A 20,052-nucleotide genomic window follows, 5' to 3' on the forward strand; every position below is an offset into this window, starting at 1 on the left:
AAAATGATTTCAAATGCCTTAAAATGGCATCCAAAGCCTGAACGACATGCGTAAAAAACGGTCAACTACCATTAGAATGGATTGAAGAATAGCCGAAATTGCAAAGGCTCAACCAATGATCCGCTCCAGGAAAATCAAAGAAGACTTAAAGCTACCTGTGAGTACTGTTGCGATCAGAAGAAAGCTACGTGAAGCAAATCTATCAGCTAGAACCCACCGCAATGTCCCACTGCTGAAAAAAACAGACATATACTGAATAGGTTGAAATTTGTCAAAGGACACATTGACTGGCCAAAGGAGAAATGGTGCAACATTTTGTGTACCGAAGAGAGCAAAAGTGTTCTTTTTGGGTCTAGGGGCCGCAGACAGTTTGTCCGACGACGCCTATGCGCTGAATTCCAGCCACAGTACACTGTGAAGACCGTACAGCATGGTGGTGCAAAAATCATGTTATGTGGATGTTTCTCTTTATGTGGTGTTGGGTCTATTCATCATGGATCAGTTTCAATACATAATAATACTTGAAGAGGTCATGTTGCATTATGCTGACAGGGAAATGCCTTTGAAATGGGTCTTTCAACAAGATAATGACCCAAAACACACCGGTAAGCGAGTAAAGTCTTGGTTCCAGAAGAACAAGATTGATGTTATGGAGTGACCAGCCCAATCTCCGGAACCTCAATCCCATAGAACACTTGTGGGGTGACATGAAAAATGCTGCTTCTGAGGCCAAACCCAGTAATGCAGAGGAATTGTGGAATGTAGTTCAATCATGCTGGGCTGTGAACAGGTGTCACAGGTGCCAGAAGTCGGTCAACTCCATGCAACACAGATGTGAAGCAGTTCTCAGAAATAATGGTTATGCAAATAGTTATAATTTTTTTGAACACCCTAATATTCCTTTTTCTTCACTTTCTGTAAAGGTAGAACACAAACATAATCAATTTTGGTCATGTTTTGATTTGGAATTGAATATGTTGTGTTACCAATGCATTGATATTATGAAATTAAAAGAAATTCTAAGGATTTGGAGCATTAGTCACTTTTTTTAAACACACTGTTATTATTCTGAACACAACTGTGTACATGAATATAGTATATACATCAAAATATCTATTTCTCTGATTCTCTGCACGTCTGTCACTGAAATACTTAAAATAATGTGTTATCTTATAAAAATGTTTGATTGATAAGCAATTGGCTATCGATATAGGTTCATGGCTTTAATGCAATGCATAATATTTACCAACACATGATCTGCGTTGGTTAATTACAATAGCAAAGTCACAAGGATGGTGACAGAGATAATAGAGAACAGGGCTGGGGGGGATGCAACACCTACATGTACCTTGAAATTGCTGCTGGGAAAACACACACACACAGACAGACACACACACAGACGTACACGCACCCACACCCACACACAGCGCTAAACCCAATTATGTGTGACTACAGCAGAATCAATTCCAGCACCACTGTTGCTCTTTTCACTCTCTGTCATGATCTTATTAATTTTTGTACACAAACCAGCAAATAAAAGTATTTCTCAGCATTATCACAGAGGATCTGATGTAACTCTGATGTAACAATGTCAAAACTTGTGCTGGATGTTAGAAATAAATGCCTATGTGAGTAGCACATCATGTAAGCTGACTTATTAAACACAATGGTAGAGCAGTTGAATCTGAGGCTCGGAGCAATATCTCAGTTAAAAACATTGCTTGTGATTTAGGTCCATAAAAGCAGGGAGGCGTTTCTTGAGATCTTTGTATTGTGCAGATTTAAAAAAAGAAGAAAAAAAGATCTGAGATTCAATTCAATTGAACCCTCAGATTTTCCAAACAAGCTTAGTAAAAAATAGGCACCACTGAGAAAGTGGTGTCTATTTTTCATTAAGCACATCATATAATTATTATTATTATGATGATTATTTGACTGCTTTAAAAACATGTGTCATGGGAAAATTAAAGTGGAGCAACAACAAAAACGACAGGATGCAAAAAAGGATGGGCAGATTGTGTGCAAGCAGGTTTGGGCCGGCGTCCATCAAACAGGTGGACCTGATAGGGCGTTGCTAGGATACGGACAAAGGCTGGAGGGTATGCGCTGTAAGATGACCCTAAACAAAGCTGAATGAACATTCCTGCATTCTCACACACATACAGAAACACAGACAATTACTTTGCCCACCTCAGCAATTCTCCACCTGTTTCCTCTCTCCTGTAGCACTGAGATCATAGTAAAGCGATCCAATTTCTCTCACTTTCCAGCCTCTATTATATCAGTAATCTCTCTATTCATTAGGAGGACGAGGAGACGGTGCAGAGGTGGAGAGACAGCAGAGAAGGAGCACACGCCAAAAAAAGTGAGAGAATAAAGATAAGAGAGATTGAGGGAGAAAGATGGAAAGGCGGAGAGGAGAAGTGTGACGGGAGAGGAAGAGGACTAAGCCTCGACAGAGTTAGGATAAAAATATCTTTGGCGTTTTTTTTGTTTTTTTTCTCCTGTCCTCTTATTTTGGAGTAAAGGGGGTGGGGATGGGGGGGGGGCACTACATTTACACTGCAGCACACACAGACACTGCATTAAAGAAGCCGGGGCCAAACTCAAACACTCTGTCTTTGCTGTTTTCCTAATCCTGCACTCAGCGAGCAATGGAAACAGAGAATGAAGATAATAATGTTAATACTAAGAAAGAACTACATCTTTTCTGGTTTCCAAAGAGGCTTTCCTGGGGGAAAAGTTAAGATGTACTCTCTTTACACAATGCAATAGCGTAAAGATAGAGACATTTATCCCTTGTAAAGTCAAGGACCGGTCAAAGCAATGATGTATACTGTGTATACTGTCAGCACTAACAAACTGAATGAACTGCAACACCAGACACACATGCACACGGACTGTGCTTGTGGGAGACAACGGGAGATTCTCCAAAAAAAAAGATGGGAGCTGCTATTAGTGCTGATTTAAGTCTTTTAAGATGACTCAAGGGTCAGTAGTTGCTCGAAAACACACTCATGCCTCAGGTGGCAAGTGTTAAGTGTGGCATGAATGATGACTGTACACGGTGAAGTAGATGCTAGCTTAGCAGAGTCTCTGCCCCTCCTGTTGTCCCAGGTGTTGGTGTGTGTACATTCTGTTTGTGCGCTTATTTGTCTGTGTGAGTTCGGGCAGCACAAGATTAATGCTAACAATTACATTTTCTTTTTTCCAGGCTTGCAGTCCCACCGTAATATGCAACACATGTCCACACAGCTACTTCAGCAGGATTTCTGTTGTTGCACAAAATAGGATTCATGTGTGAATTGGCTTGGGCCTGCCTTATACTGTAGCTGAGTTTGAATATCATGGGGATTGCTCTAACATGCAAATCAAGTTTTAGTTAAGGAATCCCTGCACAGTTCAGGAAACACCTGCAGCACCTTTCTTGGATACCCTTACCTCTGATGAAAAATTAATAAACTTCTTGTGCAATGGGATTTGCTCACGCTGCAACTGACTAAACTCCCTTCATATCGTCTACTCTGCAGTCACACGTCTCCCTGTCTCTTCACTCTCTGAGCAGTCAAACTAAAAGCAATGTGATGGTTCATTTATCTGTGAGATGTAACCCACTAGCTGTCAATCATATCCTATTCCTCCTGGGTAACAAACACAATACATACAACTGTTTTGCCCTACAAAGTAAGTAAATACCTAAGAGTTGAGACCAGAATCTTTTTGACATCTGTTTTACTATATGAACAACCAATATGCCATAGTAATGTGTTATTGTGTTCAATTTTAACAGCAAAACACAGGTCAAAACAAAGCCACCATGACTGCACTCCATCTACAGTAATTAAGACTATGTGCATGGCAGTGCCAGCACCACACAGAGGACAGATTCAAGGACAAACCAACAAGACACGTGTCTTAGTAAGGTGTTGGGACACCATAACAGCTTCAAATCACCTTGGCATTGGTTCCATAAGTCTCTGGAACTCTACTGAAGGGTTGGAACTTCATTCTTTCAAACAAGGTATACCCTAATTTGGTGTTTTGCTGATGATTGTGGAGAAGACTGTCGGCCAAAAATCTCCCAAAGTTGTTGAGAATTGAGTTGAGACCTTCTGTCGGAGTAGGCCATAGTGCATCATTTACATACTCATCAAACCATTCAGTGACCCTGCATGCCCTATGTCATCCTGGAAGAGAGCACTTGCATCAGGATAGACATTTTTCATTATAGGATTAAGGTGTTCACTCAGAACAACTTTGCAGTGATTTGCAACCCTAACCCTTGCTGTAGGTGTCAAGCGTTCAGGCCTGTTACCGTTCTCTTGGTGTACGCCACACGCGCACTCGCCCACCTTTTGTCGCAAATACGGTGAAGGGTGACTCATCTAACCATAATAATTACTTTTTTCCACATCTCTGTAGAACAGTTCCTATTGTTTTTGCACCACTGGACCAATGTAACTAATGTAATTAATGTAATCAGGGGTTTATGCACTGCAACCCTGCTATAATAACCATCTCTATGTAATTGTTGATGAACTCCAGACAGACTTCTTGATCATCAAATGTGTGCTGCCTGTCGACCATTACTATTTAAATGTCTTTCCCATAGATCTAAATGCAGATGTCACTATAGTCACTGATCCTTTTGAAACATTCAAAGTCACTTGCTATCTTGATCCAAAATAAGAACCTACTGGGCCTGCTCAACTTTTTTTTTTTTACATGCCACAAAGCACATAGGTGTTAATAATTTTACCATGCAGTGAACCTGTGTAGAAGCATCTGCATTTTTCATGTTTCTCTTCACTGATTTTTTTCAAGTTTTACCCTTTAGTTTGTCACCTGTCCGTAGCTTTAGCTAAAGCTAACATACTGACTTTTGAGTGTCAATGGATCCAGCGGTCTTCTAAAAAATCCACACCAAACACTGCCTAAAGGGACACTTGAGGCTTAGCATCAGGAACTTGAACTGCAATGAGCTCATTGTTTTAAATTAAAAAAGGAGGTTTCTGCTTTTGCTTTACAATCACCTTATAGTGTCAACAATATTAAAAGTGAGAGCTTTTGCATACTCACACACAGACGCACATCTCCTGCTTATGTAAAGAAGATATATTCGATTGAAAAAAAAGGATTCAGTTCCTTTCTCTTACCTCCAAAGCAATACTTAAGCTGAAAAGAGGGATTTAAGGGGTAAAATGACAGATTTTCTTACCCACAGCTTTGTCCACAATGTCAAATATTAGCAACTCTGCTGATCCAACTCACTCCTTTAGAACTGTCCATTAAAACCGTCTGTCCCTACTCTCACTTTCTGTATTCATTTAACATTGTGTCTCTATGATTTTAGATTTTGAGCAGCTAAGATAAACCTGTTTCTTATTTGATAATGATGCAGTTTTACCTGCTCATTTTTAGGTGACATACAGTAACATACACACTACACACAGCAATTCAATTCAAGTGAACACCCTTCCATAGGTGACAGAGTATAAGAATTTGCCCCATCTATTCAAATATACTACTCTCGGTCACGGGAGAACTGCAAAGAGATATGTATGGCAAGTCAATAACTTAAATAACTTGAAAAAAAAAATGAAAAACACATATCTACACATAGTGACATAGTTAGCCAGTGCTTATGCTGTGGAGTGACTGGGTGACTGGGTGACTGGCATATTGAATCATTGTTTCAATCCTGTTAAAAAAAAAGTTATTTACAGCTTATTTGTCTGACTCTCAGTGAAAATGACAAATGCCGGAAGCAATTTTGTACAATACACACAACTCGAATATGTAAAGCAAATTGCATGATTGCCTCTTATTAACGAATATAACATTTGTCAGCACGACGTCTTTTAAATTCTCGATTGCAGTGTGTTGCACGTAAGTACAAATCTCTGCATAACTCACATGACAACTGCCCCAGGACTCTGTATGTGTGTAATGTCTAATGTGTATGTGCGTACATGTGTGTTTCCTGAGCTCTGACCCGCATTACAAGGGCTAGAGACTGAAATTACCTGTCAGAACTCTACAATCACTTTGCCTTTTCCACACACACACACACACACACACACACACACACACACACACACACACACGCAATCAACAACAGAGCATTTCAAATTTGGCAGTCCACATACACACACTATCTCTCTCTCTCTTACCCACAGACACACACACACGGACACACACATACAGATAAATAGGTCTAAAGTATTTTAGGGCACAAAGTTTACCACAGAAGGTGAGTGGCACATTGTAAATCTGCCTGACAGAATCTTCTCTTTAGGGGGGATATTTCTCTTGTTTCTAACACGCACACGCACACACACAGACACACAGACACACAGACACACACACACACCACACACACCACACAACACACCCCACCCACCACACACACACAACCAACCACACACTACCCAACAAACTTCACACACACACACACACACACACACACACACACACAAACTTTCACACACACACACAGCATACTTCAAATGGAGCACAGGTTGTCACTTGGTTTGATTGCTGCACTGGCGAGCCCTCTTAGTTGGTCATTTGTCTCCTCTTTTGATTTGATTTGATTTTTTTGATTACTCTGCAAAACATATTCATCTCGGATGTGTCACAGTGGAGTTATCATTACAGCTGTCACAGGTGAAGTGAGTCAGGTAAAACTTCACTAAAAAACCCACACCGTAGTCGCCAGAACTACAGACTTTTCTGTGATTTCAGCGCCATCTATTAATTTTATTCTCTTCAGTATATGTTTTGTTCTACTACAATGTTTTCTTACTCAAGGACAAAGGCAGCATCTACTGTAAATCAAACTGTCACAAATCACAGTTTAGTCTAAGAGGCATTCAAGCACAAAAAACATGACCTGAATGCCAGCCTTCAATGCTAATAAGACACACTGAAGAGCTAACGAGAAGGACTAAATACTGTGACCCACTGTAAATACTGCAATATGTCACACCGGTGCTGTACATTATTGCATACAGCCCATCTGCCCGCCTCTGTGTGTGTCTGTGTGTGTGTGTGTGTGTGTGTGTGTGCGTTGGCCATGTCCTCCTATATCCCCTGACAGCCGTTGATGGTCTAACAACCCACACTGGCCCGTTGCCCCGACCTAGCCTTGACCAATCATGTTTCGTGTGTCCTGGCCCTAAAGGCCTATTGGCTGCGCTCTCTCAACCACAACAGAGCCATCTGTGGCCACTCATCACCTGGGTAACCTGAGGCAGCAGAGCATGCTGGGAACAAAGTCAGCCGTCTCATGGATATTTGGTAATTCTCTTGTGTGTAGTGTATATGTTTTTCTTGACGATAGGGGAACTATATTAGCGCGGAATTGGTATTTAAAGTCCTTTTAAGGTTATAAAAGCTGTAATCAGTCATACCTTACTGTCTCTTTCCTTTAAATGACCATCATTTATGAGCAGGGGTGCTGATCAATGCCAGCAACGTCTCTGTTACCTCAGTGATAATTTAAATTTCAACCTCTTTAAACAGACAGAGTTGCAGAGTTAGCCGTGTATTTACAGTGAGTGCTCTAATCTCCCAGCCCCCTTTAACTACCCATGGTGCGCAATCCATTTAGCTTGGTCTCCGCAGATCACAAATGAGAATTGATCCAAAGTATTCTGAATACTGATGAACATTTGGCAGGATATTAGTTGGACGAATAAGCAACCTATGATGTAACTTTAGTCACGCAAGCCCAAAAAGTTCCTGGTTGATTTATTGACCAATTACATGAAAATGTTTCAGGCCGGAAAAACATTCATGTAATGACGACCTCAGAGGAAAATGCTACAGTTCCATCTCGATTTCCTAAACTCGTATTTGTTTATCTGAGGGAATGTACCTTCCTCATCTCTTACTGTATCCTTTTTCTTTCTCTGTTTTTCATCCTTTTATGAGAAATTATCATCTAACTCCAAAGTGAATATGACATTCACATTGCATGACGCAAACCTTTTTGTTTGTATTCCACAGAGATGATGATGAGTAAAAAACAATGTCTGGCCATCAGAACACCATATTATATGATATTTCAATCAAAATTGATACATTTTGGACACACTGTTGTTCTTTAATGTTACTCCAACTCCAATTTTACTTCATGCCGGCAGTCCGAACGGCCCGAAGCTCGCATGAAAATAGACCTGGCGCGCCTCTTTAGCAGGGCAGGGCAGAGCAGAGAGTTGCTTCTGGGACGCACCATGGCGCGGCTGGTGGAATACCAAGCATTGACTTGAATGGCAACAATTGCTCGTGGGGGCCGCGGTGCCTCCGGAACGCAGCGCAGACGCGCCCGGTGCAAAATAGGGGTTAGATATTAGCTGTATGTCAAGCCTTCATTTGAGACAAAAGCAAAGTTATGAATGGGGCGCTTACACACTAGATCAATTCCCAATACAATATCGATTCACAGTCTTTGGCAAAATGATGACTATTAAATATCAAACACATCCTTATGCTTTTGAGTGTAGTTAAATATGTTTTTTTTTCACAATGATTTCCTGATTTAAGCATCTTGTCGTTGTACGGTAGAGATGGCATTCCTCATTTTTTTGTATTCCTTAATGGATTTTGCAATGCAATTTTGTCATAAAACTTGAACTTAAAACTCCTAATTTAACAATTCATTATTTTAAAAAAAAACACACACAAAAGAAACAACAACATTGGGATGTAAACACAGGTTGTGTGTGCCTCTCCCCTCTCTGCCAGATGGAAAGCCAGACAGAGCTGGCAAGACCTGCAACATCTCCCACTGGCTGCCGGGGAGCGAGCGCATGATGAGAAGGAGAGCAGAAAGGAAGTGAATGAGAGATGGAGGAATAAATTAGAAGAGTAACAGAAGAACTCATCAAGGAGCTCTTCAATTTTGGAGAGCACTCGTTTGTAGCGGCTTCCCGCTGTTACCCCAGTCTCGATTTCTTCCTGTTGCTCTTTCTCTTACAATCCCTTGGTTTTTTAATGCAGTAATTGCATATTTCTTCATTCTCAACCCTTAAAGCAGAGTTTGTGGAAACTCAGTGGAAGTGTCTAATTACCAGGGGTGAAGAAAAACAAACATCCACACACACAGACACAATTATAAGTGCATTAACACACCCAATCTCTTAATGTTCCCATTAAAAATTACACAAAAATTACACAAAGCCTATTGAAAACCTTTATAATTCTGATGATATATTTTTGTCCCCTCTTAAAAGACACACAGCGGCCTATATTTCTAATGATTTTAGGCCAAATCAAACAAACTTTCTTTACTTACTTGTGTAGTGCACTGGGTGGCAGCTTGGTTGTCTTCTCCATCAGGCCGTAACAGGATGTCTTCGCTTCAGGGATGTCGCCATACTCCTCCAACATGGCTGCCGCTGCTGACGTTATGATCCCCAGACCATCCCGAACTCGTGCCTCCAGTGGGTAGTCCCAGTCGTCGTATGACACTGAAATCATCCCCGGCGGAAACTCTTCGGGTGTTACTTCCGGGTTCCCAGTGGTGAGCGACGGCACAATCCAGATGTACCCAAATCCCGTGAGGCCCAGAGAGCGAGCCTCCTCCAGGACGTACACCGCCTCATCCTTGGAACAGTAGAGCAAGACCACTGGGGACTGGACCTTCTTGAGCATGATCTGAGACCGGCTGTCTTCCTCCACCGCGTCCAGAATAATGACATTCTGCAGGTCCCAGCCCACAAAACTAAAGCAAGGATAACGAGGACAGAAGTGAAATGTTAATATTTAACTAATAGACTATTAACTTTGCTCAGGTGCTGGCAAGGGCAGAGTATAATTATTATCCATTGTAATTAATATCATTGCTGAGTGCAATGTAAATGATAATAGGTGTGAAGTGCTTATTGTCAGGGGAAAAACATTAAGGCTAAATGGAGAATGCAAATGCTAAAGCTGGTCCTGTGTAATGATGCTCAGCAGGTTCCAGCCCACGCAACTAAAGGACAAGGAGAACAAACACTGGCCTCTTATTGTGGAAGGGCCTGTGGTCAATGTTCTAATTGGGGACAACAGATATCTGAAAATAATGCTGTTATCAACATGGAACGCAGCTTCTGTCACATCTCTTGGGCAAAAAAATAGGTTCATTAATATTTTATTCCTCCTGCACAAGCATGTGGCTGAATATAGATGTTTTGAGTGTTTAAACTGTAATGCTCAAAGCAACCGCAAAGGAAAACAGATCTGTATAATTCGAAAGCAGATTATTATTAGAGCTAAGTAACAAGCACTTATTAAAAGGAATATGCATTTCTGGAGTATTTCATAATCATCTAGTCATATCTAATCATAAACTGGTAGCATGCTGTGGTATCAGGAGAATAGGCCCTTGGTGGCAGAGCTGGCAGAGTGAGGGACACAAATGGCTGCAGACCACAGACACACAGACAGACACAGACACACACACACACACACACACACACACACACACACACACACACACACACACACACACATAGACTGAGTGTTACAAAGTGTGACACACAATAGGAAAAAGAGGGGGGTAGTTAACCAGCGTACAAGCATCCAACAATAGACAGGTAGTATAACATCAGAATGATCTAGGACTTGCTGTCCGGAGGCATGATGGTCTACAAGTCCCAGATGACAAGACTAGTAACAAGATAATGATACACAGAGACCCATTCAGGGGTAATAACAAGGATGAGAGTATGTAATACTGCAATATTAAACAAAAATAACATAATCTTTTTTCACACACAGTTAAAAAGGTTTGCTTTCAAACACAAACTCTTCATTAAATAAATCATTATATACTTGTGGTTACTGGTTTACAATTGCATTTTTTTACCCCTCAGGACACTCTTTACTAGTGTTGATTTCATCAAAGGAGACAAGACTAAATATGTTTGTCAACAAACTTTTTTTCCATGACGTTTCCATTTCGTGTACTCTACTTTTTCATTGTGAAATAGAACAGTGCAGCGGCCGTTTGGAGCGCCATGACTCAATCAGGGGCGCCTCGGTTGTGGCTCATCTAGAGATTCGGCGTGTCCCCTTTTTTCATCTAGCTGTCACATATCCTGGTAGCAATGTGGCACGGGTGGGGAGGGAGGAAGCCCAGTTCAGCTTTCTGGAGAAGCCGCTACGATGTGCCCTGGCCCCAGGCAAGGAAAGGAGTGCTGGCGAAGCAGCTTGTTGAATAGCTGTAGAAATATATGCAACTGGTGGCAACAAAACAATGTGCTGTGGAGCCCAGGAGCCCTGGCGCTTATCAAACATGTGTCTTGTGTACGATTGTATTTGCATGACGGAAGAGACGCGATATAAAACCAGACGCGTTTAACAAAGTTGCATTCAACAATTATTCAACAAGTGTATTTTGTCAGGTAATCTTGATATTTAACCAATATTTCAGATGTGTAAAACACTATTTGACTGAAATGGTTATCAGAAATAATCTCAGAAATAATTTATTTAAAAAAAGACTAAAATTTTTTGACTAAAACTTGTCTAAGATACTGTACCTGAGTTCTCTTTTGACTAAAACTAGACTAAAATGGTAAAACTTTTAGTCAACCAAAACTTGACTAACAAAAAAACATACTGTATGTGAATGACTAAATATGACTAAAACTAACAAGGACATTTTGCACAAGACTAAGACTAAATTAAAAATACCGGCAGGTGATAAAATTAACACTACTCTTTACTTGCAGATCAATCAACTTTGTTGAAACATGCGAGTGTATACTGTGTGTGTTTGAGATTATTCAGATCATACAGGTAAAATGTGTCCAATGCCTGAACGACTGTTTCTGTCCAAAACCCAGCTCTGTTCCTTCAAATCTGCAGATTATACTGACAGGCACACCACCTACCTACCTGCATTCATCTCCACCAGACAGCCTATGTAAGTAGTCATCCGCAAAACATACAGTACTTCCTCACTCTCATGTCATATAGCTGGGCCTGTATTTCATCTAGGCTACTGCACATACTAATATGTTTCCATTCGCAGTTCAGCCTTGACTCACTGACTTCACTGGTCCAATTTACTGCAGTGAATGATGGAAGTTCATTGGTATTAAATCTGTCTGCCCATGACTGAATCACAGCGAACGAGCGAATGCCGACATCGGAAAGCGACAATGTGTAATTGCAGGTAATTGGGCTTAATAAGTCTTGTTTTATAAAGTATAGCTATTATTTTAACATTGAGGTCAACATCCCTTCTTGAGGTGCTACAAATATGGACACTGGGATGTGGAGTTACTTTTCTTTATTACAAAAATGTATTACTATGGAGTGGTCTTCACTAAAGTATGGTAAATACATTTATATGAAGTGGATATTGATTAAAGCATACACAGGGCTTAGAGTTGCTGAAAGGGAAAATGTGTACAGGACCGGTACCTATTTGGGTAGATTACATCAATTGTGAGCTATTTTTAGTAGCTCACCCATCGCAGCTTCCTGATAGCAACACCTGTTTGAGGGACAAATTCATAATGTAATTCAATCAGCCAGCTAGCCATCTGTTGCCACTCTACTTGTAATTAAAACAATTCTAACCAGTGTTACCAAATACGGACACAGGCAGAGAATTTTTGACATAAAGAGTAACTGCTAATGAAAAAGACCCTCCTCAGCTGGGCTTTAATATATCATGGCTTCAGGCACTAGCCCTTGCCAACATCTTAACACTGCTGAACATGGATCATTAATTTGACTTTTTTTTGTGCCAAAAATGATGGTTTACTGTTCTCCTCAGCATTTTTTTCTCTTTCTCTCTGCAGAGAGCTACGGCATCAGTCAAAGTGACCTAAATGGGTGGCAAACAGCCAAACTGCATGTGCAGTAAACCTACCTGTCATCTACATTCATTTTAAGAATGCTGATGGAATCCTTTTAGTGCTGGCTGTCTTGGAAGTAAATACTGTATGAGTGGAGGAGATGAAACATACAAGGCCAAAACATTGTGGGCAGTAACTCTTCTAGAAAGTAAACTTTCCCAATCTCTGGGGAAATTTGCAGTGATAATGGAGAAGATTAAACACAAAATGGACTTGGAGAAATGACATGCAGCAAAGGGTCACAGGTTGGAGTCAAACCCACGGTCGCTGCGTTGAGGAGTAAACCTCTTATATGGGCGCATGCTGAGCTACCAGGTTACTCCCCAATCCGATTTTATATCTGCCAATATTGAGTACCAATCCCGTACTTGTATTTGCTAAGATAATAAAGCTGCACAAGTATAATAAACCGTCTGAAGTTCCCCAAAGGACAATGAAAATGAACGTAGTGACGCCTCTTGCACTTAATTGACAATCTTTGATTTTCTTCTTGTGTTTAACTCCAATGTTGGGTCTAACAAATAAAGGCCTGTAAGCGTGGTTTCCTGGTGGAATCAAGGAATAAGTGTGGATGATTGGAGTAATCCACTTATGTAACATGGATGACTAAGAAAGACAGAGTTTTATACTCGTTGCCAAGGGCTCCCAAGCTGAGAGACACACTCCGTACACTGGTGAATGACCCAAAGCCATATTGGTTTGAAAGTGCTGGCATCCCAACGGTCTGGCGATGTGTCTGTGACGCAGGGCATGTGTGGTTCAAGGTGGCGATCACTACAAGCTGATGTAAATGATGATGATAATCAGAGTAATTGCTGATCACCCATCAGAAATGTCAATATCGGCCCTGATCTGATATTTGCGATCGGGATCAGGACATCCCTAAGAACTATTACTTGTCTTCAGTCCTAATGTGAACTGTTTGCTTTAAGAGGTGATTTGAGGAAAAGTGACCCAAAAGGGTGGAAGAAAACTAGCCAGTTCTTTGTGTCAATCATAGATCTTCTATCAAGGCTATACATGTTTAATATAATTTAAAGTTTTATAACTACATGGCAAGTTATTCTCGTAAGGTTCGGCAAAGTGTGTTTACACTTTTAAGTTCTGCAAAAAACCTACCTTTTCCTTGTAGATTTTTGGTCCCGTTAGCTAGCGTCATGACTTGATGGTCACTTGAAGTCACCACTGTGGTCCAAACTAAAATATCTTAACAACAATTAGATGGGTTGTCGTACCATTTGGTGCAGGGATCCATGTTGCACGGAGGATGACTTTTTCTCTACATACTGTATCAGCAGGTCAAGGTCTTTACTTATCCAGTGAAATATCTCAACATCTACTTGATGGACTCACACAAACCTCTCTGCAGAAATTCATGGTTCCCAGACTATGTCTCCTACTGACTTTGTTGATCTTCTGATGTTTCCTCTTAATGCCACCATTATGTAGATGTTTGTGGTTTTGAGTGAAATGTCCTGACCAATACTTTGGTGTATAACAAAATATCTGCAAAACCAATGACATTCCCATTGGCCTTTTCTGTTTGTGTTATCCATCTAGAGCTTCTCCAAATAAAAAGGGAGGTTTGCCAAACGGTTGGTACAGCTAGCAATGCAACCTCCACATCAGCACCATACATTGTATGAGATGGATTACAGCCTCCCAAAAGTGAAGCCAAAGTATCTTGATCACCTCCTGGTGGCTGCCTGCAGTATAGACCATAAATACTGGGTGCACCTCTTTACGTTTGCGGATGGGACATAGACCAAAATAAAAAAGGGTCCACAAAAGGGCAATTAAACCATAATTGGCAGCAGTCCATGGTAGCAAAGAGCCATCTAATAAAAGAAACAACAGTCTTTCACTATTAAATGTGAAACACTAATACCTTGTAAAGCACACATCCAATGCATTTTTTTAAAATGATGGTTTCTCACATTTTAAGTATTTCTTATAATGCTGTTGTTTGTTTAATTGTTCATTGGTTGGAATTAGTTATTTAATGCTATGTTAACAGGATTAAATGTCAAGATTGACAGCTGTGATTAACTCGCAATTGGTCGAGCGGGTGTTAGGGCGGGACTTTGATACCACGGCTCCACTGCTTGATCACTACTGCCTGACTCTGGCTGCAAAATTACAAGATGGCAGCGCCAGTATTGTGGATAGTTTGGCTTCACTTTTGTATAGTAGGATGAAGTGGAGATGTGTCGTCCATCTTTTTATACAGTCTATGATCTGGACTGGTAAAGTACAGCACCAATGGTATTTTATTACTTCTGGAGTTACAGCATTTTGCTGCAGAATCCTCTTTTTAGCTACCATATCCGACTTAATAGTAATCAGATGAAAGTAGACTGTGGAAACCAGTGCAAAACATGTGTCTAGTGGAGCCTACCTGTTGTCCACGGTAAGTTTTAGGATGTTGATGAACTCCTGATAGCCGGGGAACTTCGATGTGACAATGGAGAAGATGTGCCAGTCATACTCCTCCATGATGTTCAGCATCAGCAGAGCCTCCTGCTGGATGGAGGCACCGAATTGGAAGAATGTCGACTTCACGTCCTGAGAAAAGAAAATTGGGGCAAAGAATGGAGGGAAAGGGGAAAGAAGGGGAAAGGCAAAGAAGAGATTTAGTTGGATTTTTGTTTCAATTCCCTTAATAGTAAACTAATAGCAAATTCAGACTGCATCTCAGAGCTATCAATCAACAACAGAGCAAGTTTGCCAGTACACATACACTCTCTCTCTCTTACCACACACACACACACACACACACACACACACACACACACACACACACACACACACACACAGTCGTGTCTGCCTATCTTTGTGGGGACCAGTCATTGACATAATGCATTCCCTAGCCCCTTACCCTAACCTTAACCATCAAACCTAAATGCCTAACTCTCACCCTCACCCTAACCCTAACCATAACCTAACTCTAACCCTACTCCTAAAACCAAGTCTTAGTCCTCAAAAAGCCCTTTAACGGTATGGGGACCAGCATTTTGGTCCCCACAAAGCACTCAGGTCCCCATAAGTATACTGTTTTCACAATTTTTGGTCCCCACAAATGTAGCTATACCTAGACCACACACACACACACACACACACACACGGATCGAGAGTAGTAAGCTTCTTGTGACGAAAATATATGGATGAAGGGTTCAGAACAATTCAATTAAGCCCAAATTGGATTGGTGCAGTAGAGGCGGGCTGCAGAACTCTGTGGGCCTGATTCTGGGGAACGAAAGTTACATTCACTCTTGAGTCACTTGCATCCACTCCATTAAACATGACTCAGACTCATTTGCCACTTAATTCAGCCAAACTGAGACACGGGCAAGGACAGAGCCGACAAGCCCTATTACAGGTGGACAAATTAACTCTATTCACTCATTTTGTAGGTTTTCGTTTTTAATGAGTCATTATGGTGCGGGCTATTAAATTATGTGAAATGAGTCAAAGTAAATAATGAAGAATAGTGTGGAAGAAAAAGAAGAGTGTGGCACCACGGAATGTATGAACTGACGGAGCGTTACCTCATCGTTGGTTGTTTGCTGTATGAGCTGTTGTGTGTAGATTTCTGTTTAAATGTCAGGGAGTTAACACATGACTTATCTTGACACCTCTTGTCTTTGGCATTGTAATTATGATAGACTTGCAGGTTGGTGTGTGTGTGTGTGTGTGTGTGTGTGTGTGTAGCTGCAACTTGACTGCTATAAAACAAAAAATAAGAATGAGAACTAAGAGACCCAGAACAACAGGTTGGAGCGAGAGGTATGACATAAAAAAAAGAAAAAGAGATTCTGCCCGGTGTTACATTGTAAGATTACACCTGCTCTTAAACTGAACAAATGGAACACATGCACTACTACACACTGACACACAGAAAATAGTGCACTACATGTACACGCTGCCTGCAGCCCGCATCTACAGGATTAAATTTGAAAAAGAATAGTGTTAGAATAGTGTTGGTGTGTCTGATGAGGCAGCGACTGTAATGCTAGGGGCTATAGTACTGTGTAGTGTAATGTCACCTAGCATTAGCCTCAATCCTATATGCTGCAAACGCATTTTAAAGAAGCCTATTGTCTATAGAGAGGCCTAATGACTGAAATGTTTGGAAGAAGAACAAATGAAAAAGACAAGTGATCAGTTACTACCATAGGGTTTGGGTTAGGGTTAAATCACAGGGGGGGTTGGTGGGGTCAGGACCCACCCCATCTCCCAAAAAAAAGTATTAAAAATCATGCTGTGTATTGTAAATTATGTAATATATGTAAAACAATACAAACGTGGCTTAAAAACATCTTAAGTGCTTCCTTGCCTGATAATGATTTGGTCCACTACCTGCTACACACACAAGAGTCTGTTAAGAGAGACAGCGCTGGGTGGGAGAAAACTAAATTTGAATCATTCAGCAACGTTAGTTGTTGTCTTTTGCTGTCAGTTCATTTAACCCTGTTGTATTTGTCTATAGTTCTGGCACATTTAAAGTAAGTTAGCTAGTGATTTAGTTGTTTGTGTTCTTCACCTATTAGCTAGGTTGCACGTTGTTCAACAGTTTCACCAGCTTTATCCGCATGACTTTTTTTTTTTTAACCAAACTTCAGATAATTCGATTGACAAGTGGATGAAAACTTAGCTAGTGAGAAGTTGTCTCTGTCGGTGTCTCAACAGACACACCTGGGGCGAAGTTGGAAACCAGAATCAGCTTTAAATACAGTCTTAATCTAGGCATCTTAAACTAGTCCTCACTAACAAGTTTCAAATCATTTCGTTATTATTGTTTGCGTCATCAATAGAAATTTGGGAGACAAGCAGCAAGACATTCTCAATCATTCTCGGCCTTACGTGAGAGAGATGTTTGAGATAGTAGGCATCAACAATGACTCCTGGCCAATGTGCTGCGTAACTCTTCTTAATTGTCTGTTTAGTAATTCCTATTTTATCCTTTATTTTCTTTCCAGAAGCCATATTTGACCACACACACATACATGTAGATTCATTTAAATGTTAAGGAAAAGATTAAAAAAGAGAAACTGGATCTGTGAATTCTCACAGAATCACAACTGAATTCTCATTTTGCTACTCAATCAGAATCTTATTAACCTGGAGTTCTGGAGTGGAATCATATATGTGATGTTTTAGGCCTACTGGCAAACATCCATTTAAAATGTATCCAATGGCATATAAAGAGCCTTTTTTCCATGTCCACTGAAGTTTCTCAGTGTGCACTCTATTAACATTAATGTGGTCCAGGTAGCTTTATATAAAAATTGGTTGTCATTTGCAAGGCTACTTTTACTTTTATACTTTAAGTAAATTTCTAAGCCTGTACTTTGTTACTTTTACTTGAGTAAAGAAGTTAAATCAGTACTTCCACTTTTACCAGAGTATTTTTTAACACAGGTATCTGTACTTCTACTTAAGTACGGGAAGTGAGTACTTTTTCCATCTCTGCTGTACAACAGAAAAGAATGACTTTATCCGATGTTTGAAGTGGATAAAAAAGCCGTGTCAGCCTACTTACTGGAATTCCACAACTACACATATCCCCCCAACTGTATCATTTTAGCTGTATTGTTTGTGTCCTTTTCAAAAATTGCTTGAGAAATGTTATGTTTATTTCCCCCCCCCAACAGTTGGATGAGATTTACGCCCATGGTTACTCAATGAGATAGATTCATTATCGTTGATGTGATTGTGGCTTTATGTGAAACATATTTATTCAAATATTTGATTTTGAATGTACACTTCTCCAAAGCAGATTCATAGAGCAAAGCTTACAGTGCTGAGCTGAGTCTACTTCAGTTGAGAAATGTCAACCAAACATGTTATGTACTGTTATGTTGTGTTAATAAGACAAACACTGCCAATACACTACGTTGTTTCAGAGAAAACTGAATCAATGAGTACTTAAACATAATGAGTCCATACACTTTAAGTAAATGGTTGGCTGCACCAGATCCAGGTGAAACTAGAAGTCATTATTTTGTGTTTTGTTTTAAATAAAAGACCTAAAACATCATCATAGTTTTGCAAAGACAAGTATTGAGGGAAGGAAAGGCATGTTTTGGGGGAAACTCTCCATCGTTATCTCCATTTCCACAAAGAGGTGGTTACTCACTTAATACAATTTAAACCACCAATAAAGAACTGGTATGAGTATATGCAACTTTTCAATTAAATTATTACTACTAAATTTCAACCTTTCAATATATTATTTTACTCATACCATTTTTTTTTTTACATACCTGCAACCTACTGGTCTGCTGGTCTATTACTATACAGCACTTTTCCTGTAGACAAAGTCACACGTCTAAGACACAGAGTAGGTATACATGTAATGCAACTGAGTGAAGATGGATACAAATAGACACAAGTAGAAAGAAGGCAAAGCGTGTAGTGGATTGCATTTGTACCCATATCAGTGCATTGTATGTAATTTAATTGCTATATGCATGACCTAGCTCCCATTTTCCACTGTGTTGATAGCCTCTGAATATTGTGGGTATTCAATGTTTGCATTATTTGTGCGGTAGTGGCTGTGTTGCATATCAAGACTCGGACTGTTCTTTAATGGTATTGTATCTGTATATGAGGTCGGCTCACTCGATACTCCGACAGAAGTGCTCTTCAGAGGCCCTGAATGTGTGTGTGTGTGTGTGTGTGTGTGTGTGTGTGTGTGTGTGAGCATGCTCTAATAGGGTAGAAACTGAAGCAATGCTTGAGCATGGTGGGATAGGAGGGAGGTCATGCTACAAGATTCAGTCACTTCCTGTCTTCATCACAACAGCAGCCAATACTCCCACACTAAACTGCAATATACAACGACACAGGGTCAGTCATGGAATACATATAGTAGAATAAGGTGGCAGATTATTATGTGACTTTGGATGGAATGTTATGTTTTGTATGCTTTTTTTGTGTCATAGTTATTAAAGTACTGGCATCTACAACAGCCACCTGTTGACAAAACACCTGTCTCACAAAGTGCCATCAAAATGTCCTTTGATTTTATTAATACAAGTTTTTTTTCTTAAAATGAAAAATAAAAAGGTGTGTTTAGTCGCTGTGCTAAACACTGCTCATGCTCATCAAATTTAATTTAACAAAAGCGAACACTGGTTATAAATAATCTCTAAAGAATTTTGTTTCATTTTTTGTATTTTGGCAA

The 20,052-nt window shown here is 40.3% G+C and overlaps 1 protein-coding gene across 1 annotated transcript in view; it reads right to left on the reverse strand.

Moving 5' to 3' along the window:
- The window catches only part of grin2aa (glutamate receptor, ionotropic, N-methyl D-aspartate 2A, a), a 165,838-nt gene that overhangs the window by 43,346 nt on the left and 102,440 nt on the right, over positions 1-20,052 (reverse strand). The window contains exons 3-4 of the mRNA XM_032536982.1: positions 15,262-15,428; positions 9,302-9,730 (exon numbers count right to left, since the gene is read on the reverse strand). Of these exons, the coding sequence (XP_032392873.1) occupies positions 9,302-9,730; positions 15,262-15,428 (596 nt within the window). The remainder of the gene's footprint in view (positions 1-9,301; positions 9,731-15,261; positions 15,429-20,052) is intronic.

This window comes from Etheostoma spectabile, chromosome 15 (genome assembly GCF_008692095.1).
Source record: "Etheostoma spectabile isolate EspeVRDwgs_2016 chromosome 15, UIUC_Espe_1.0, whole genome shotgun sequence".
Taxonomy (NCBI): Eukaryota; Metazoa; Chordata; class Actinopteri; order Perciformes; family Percidae; genus Etheostoma; species Etheostoma spectabile.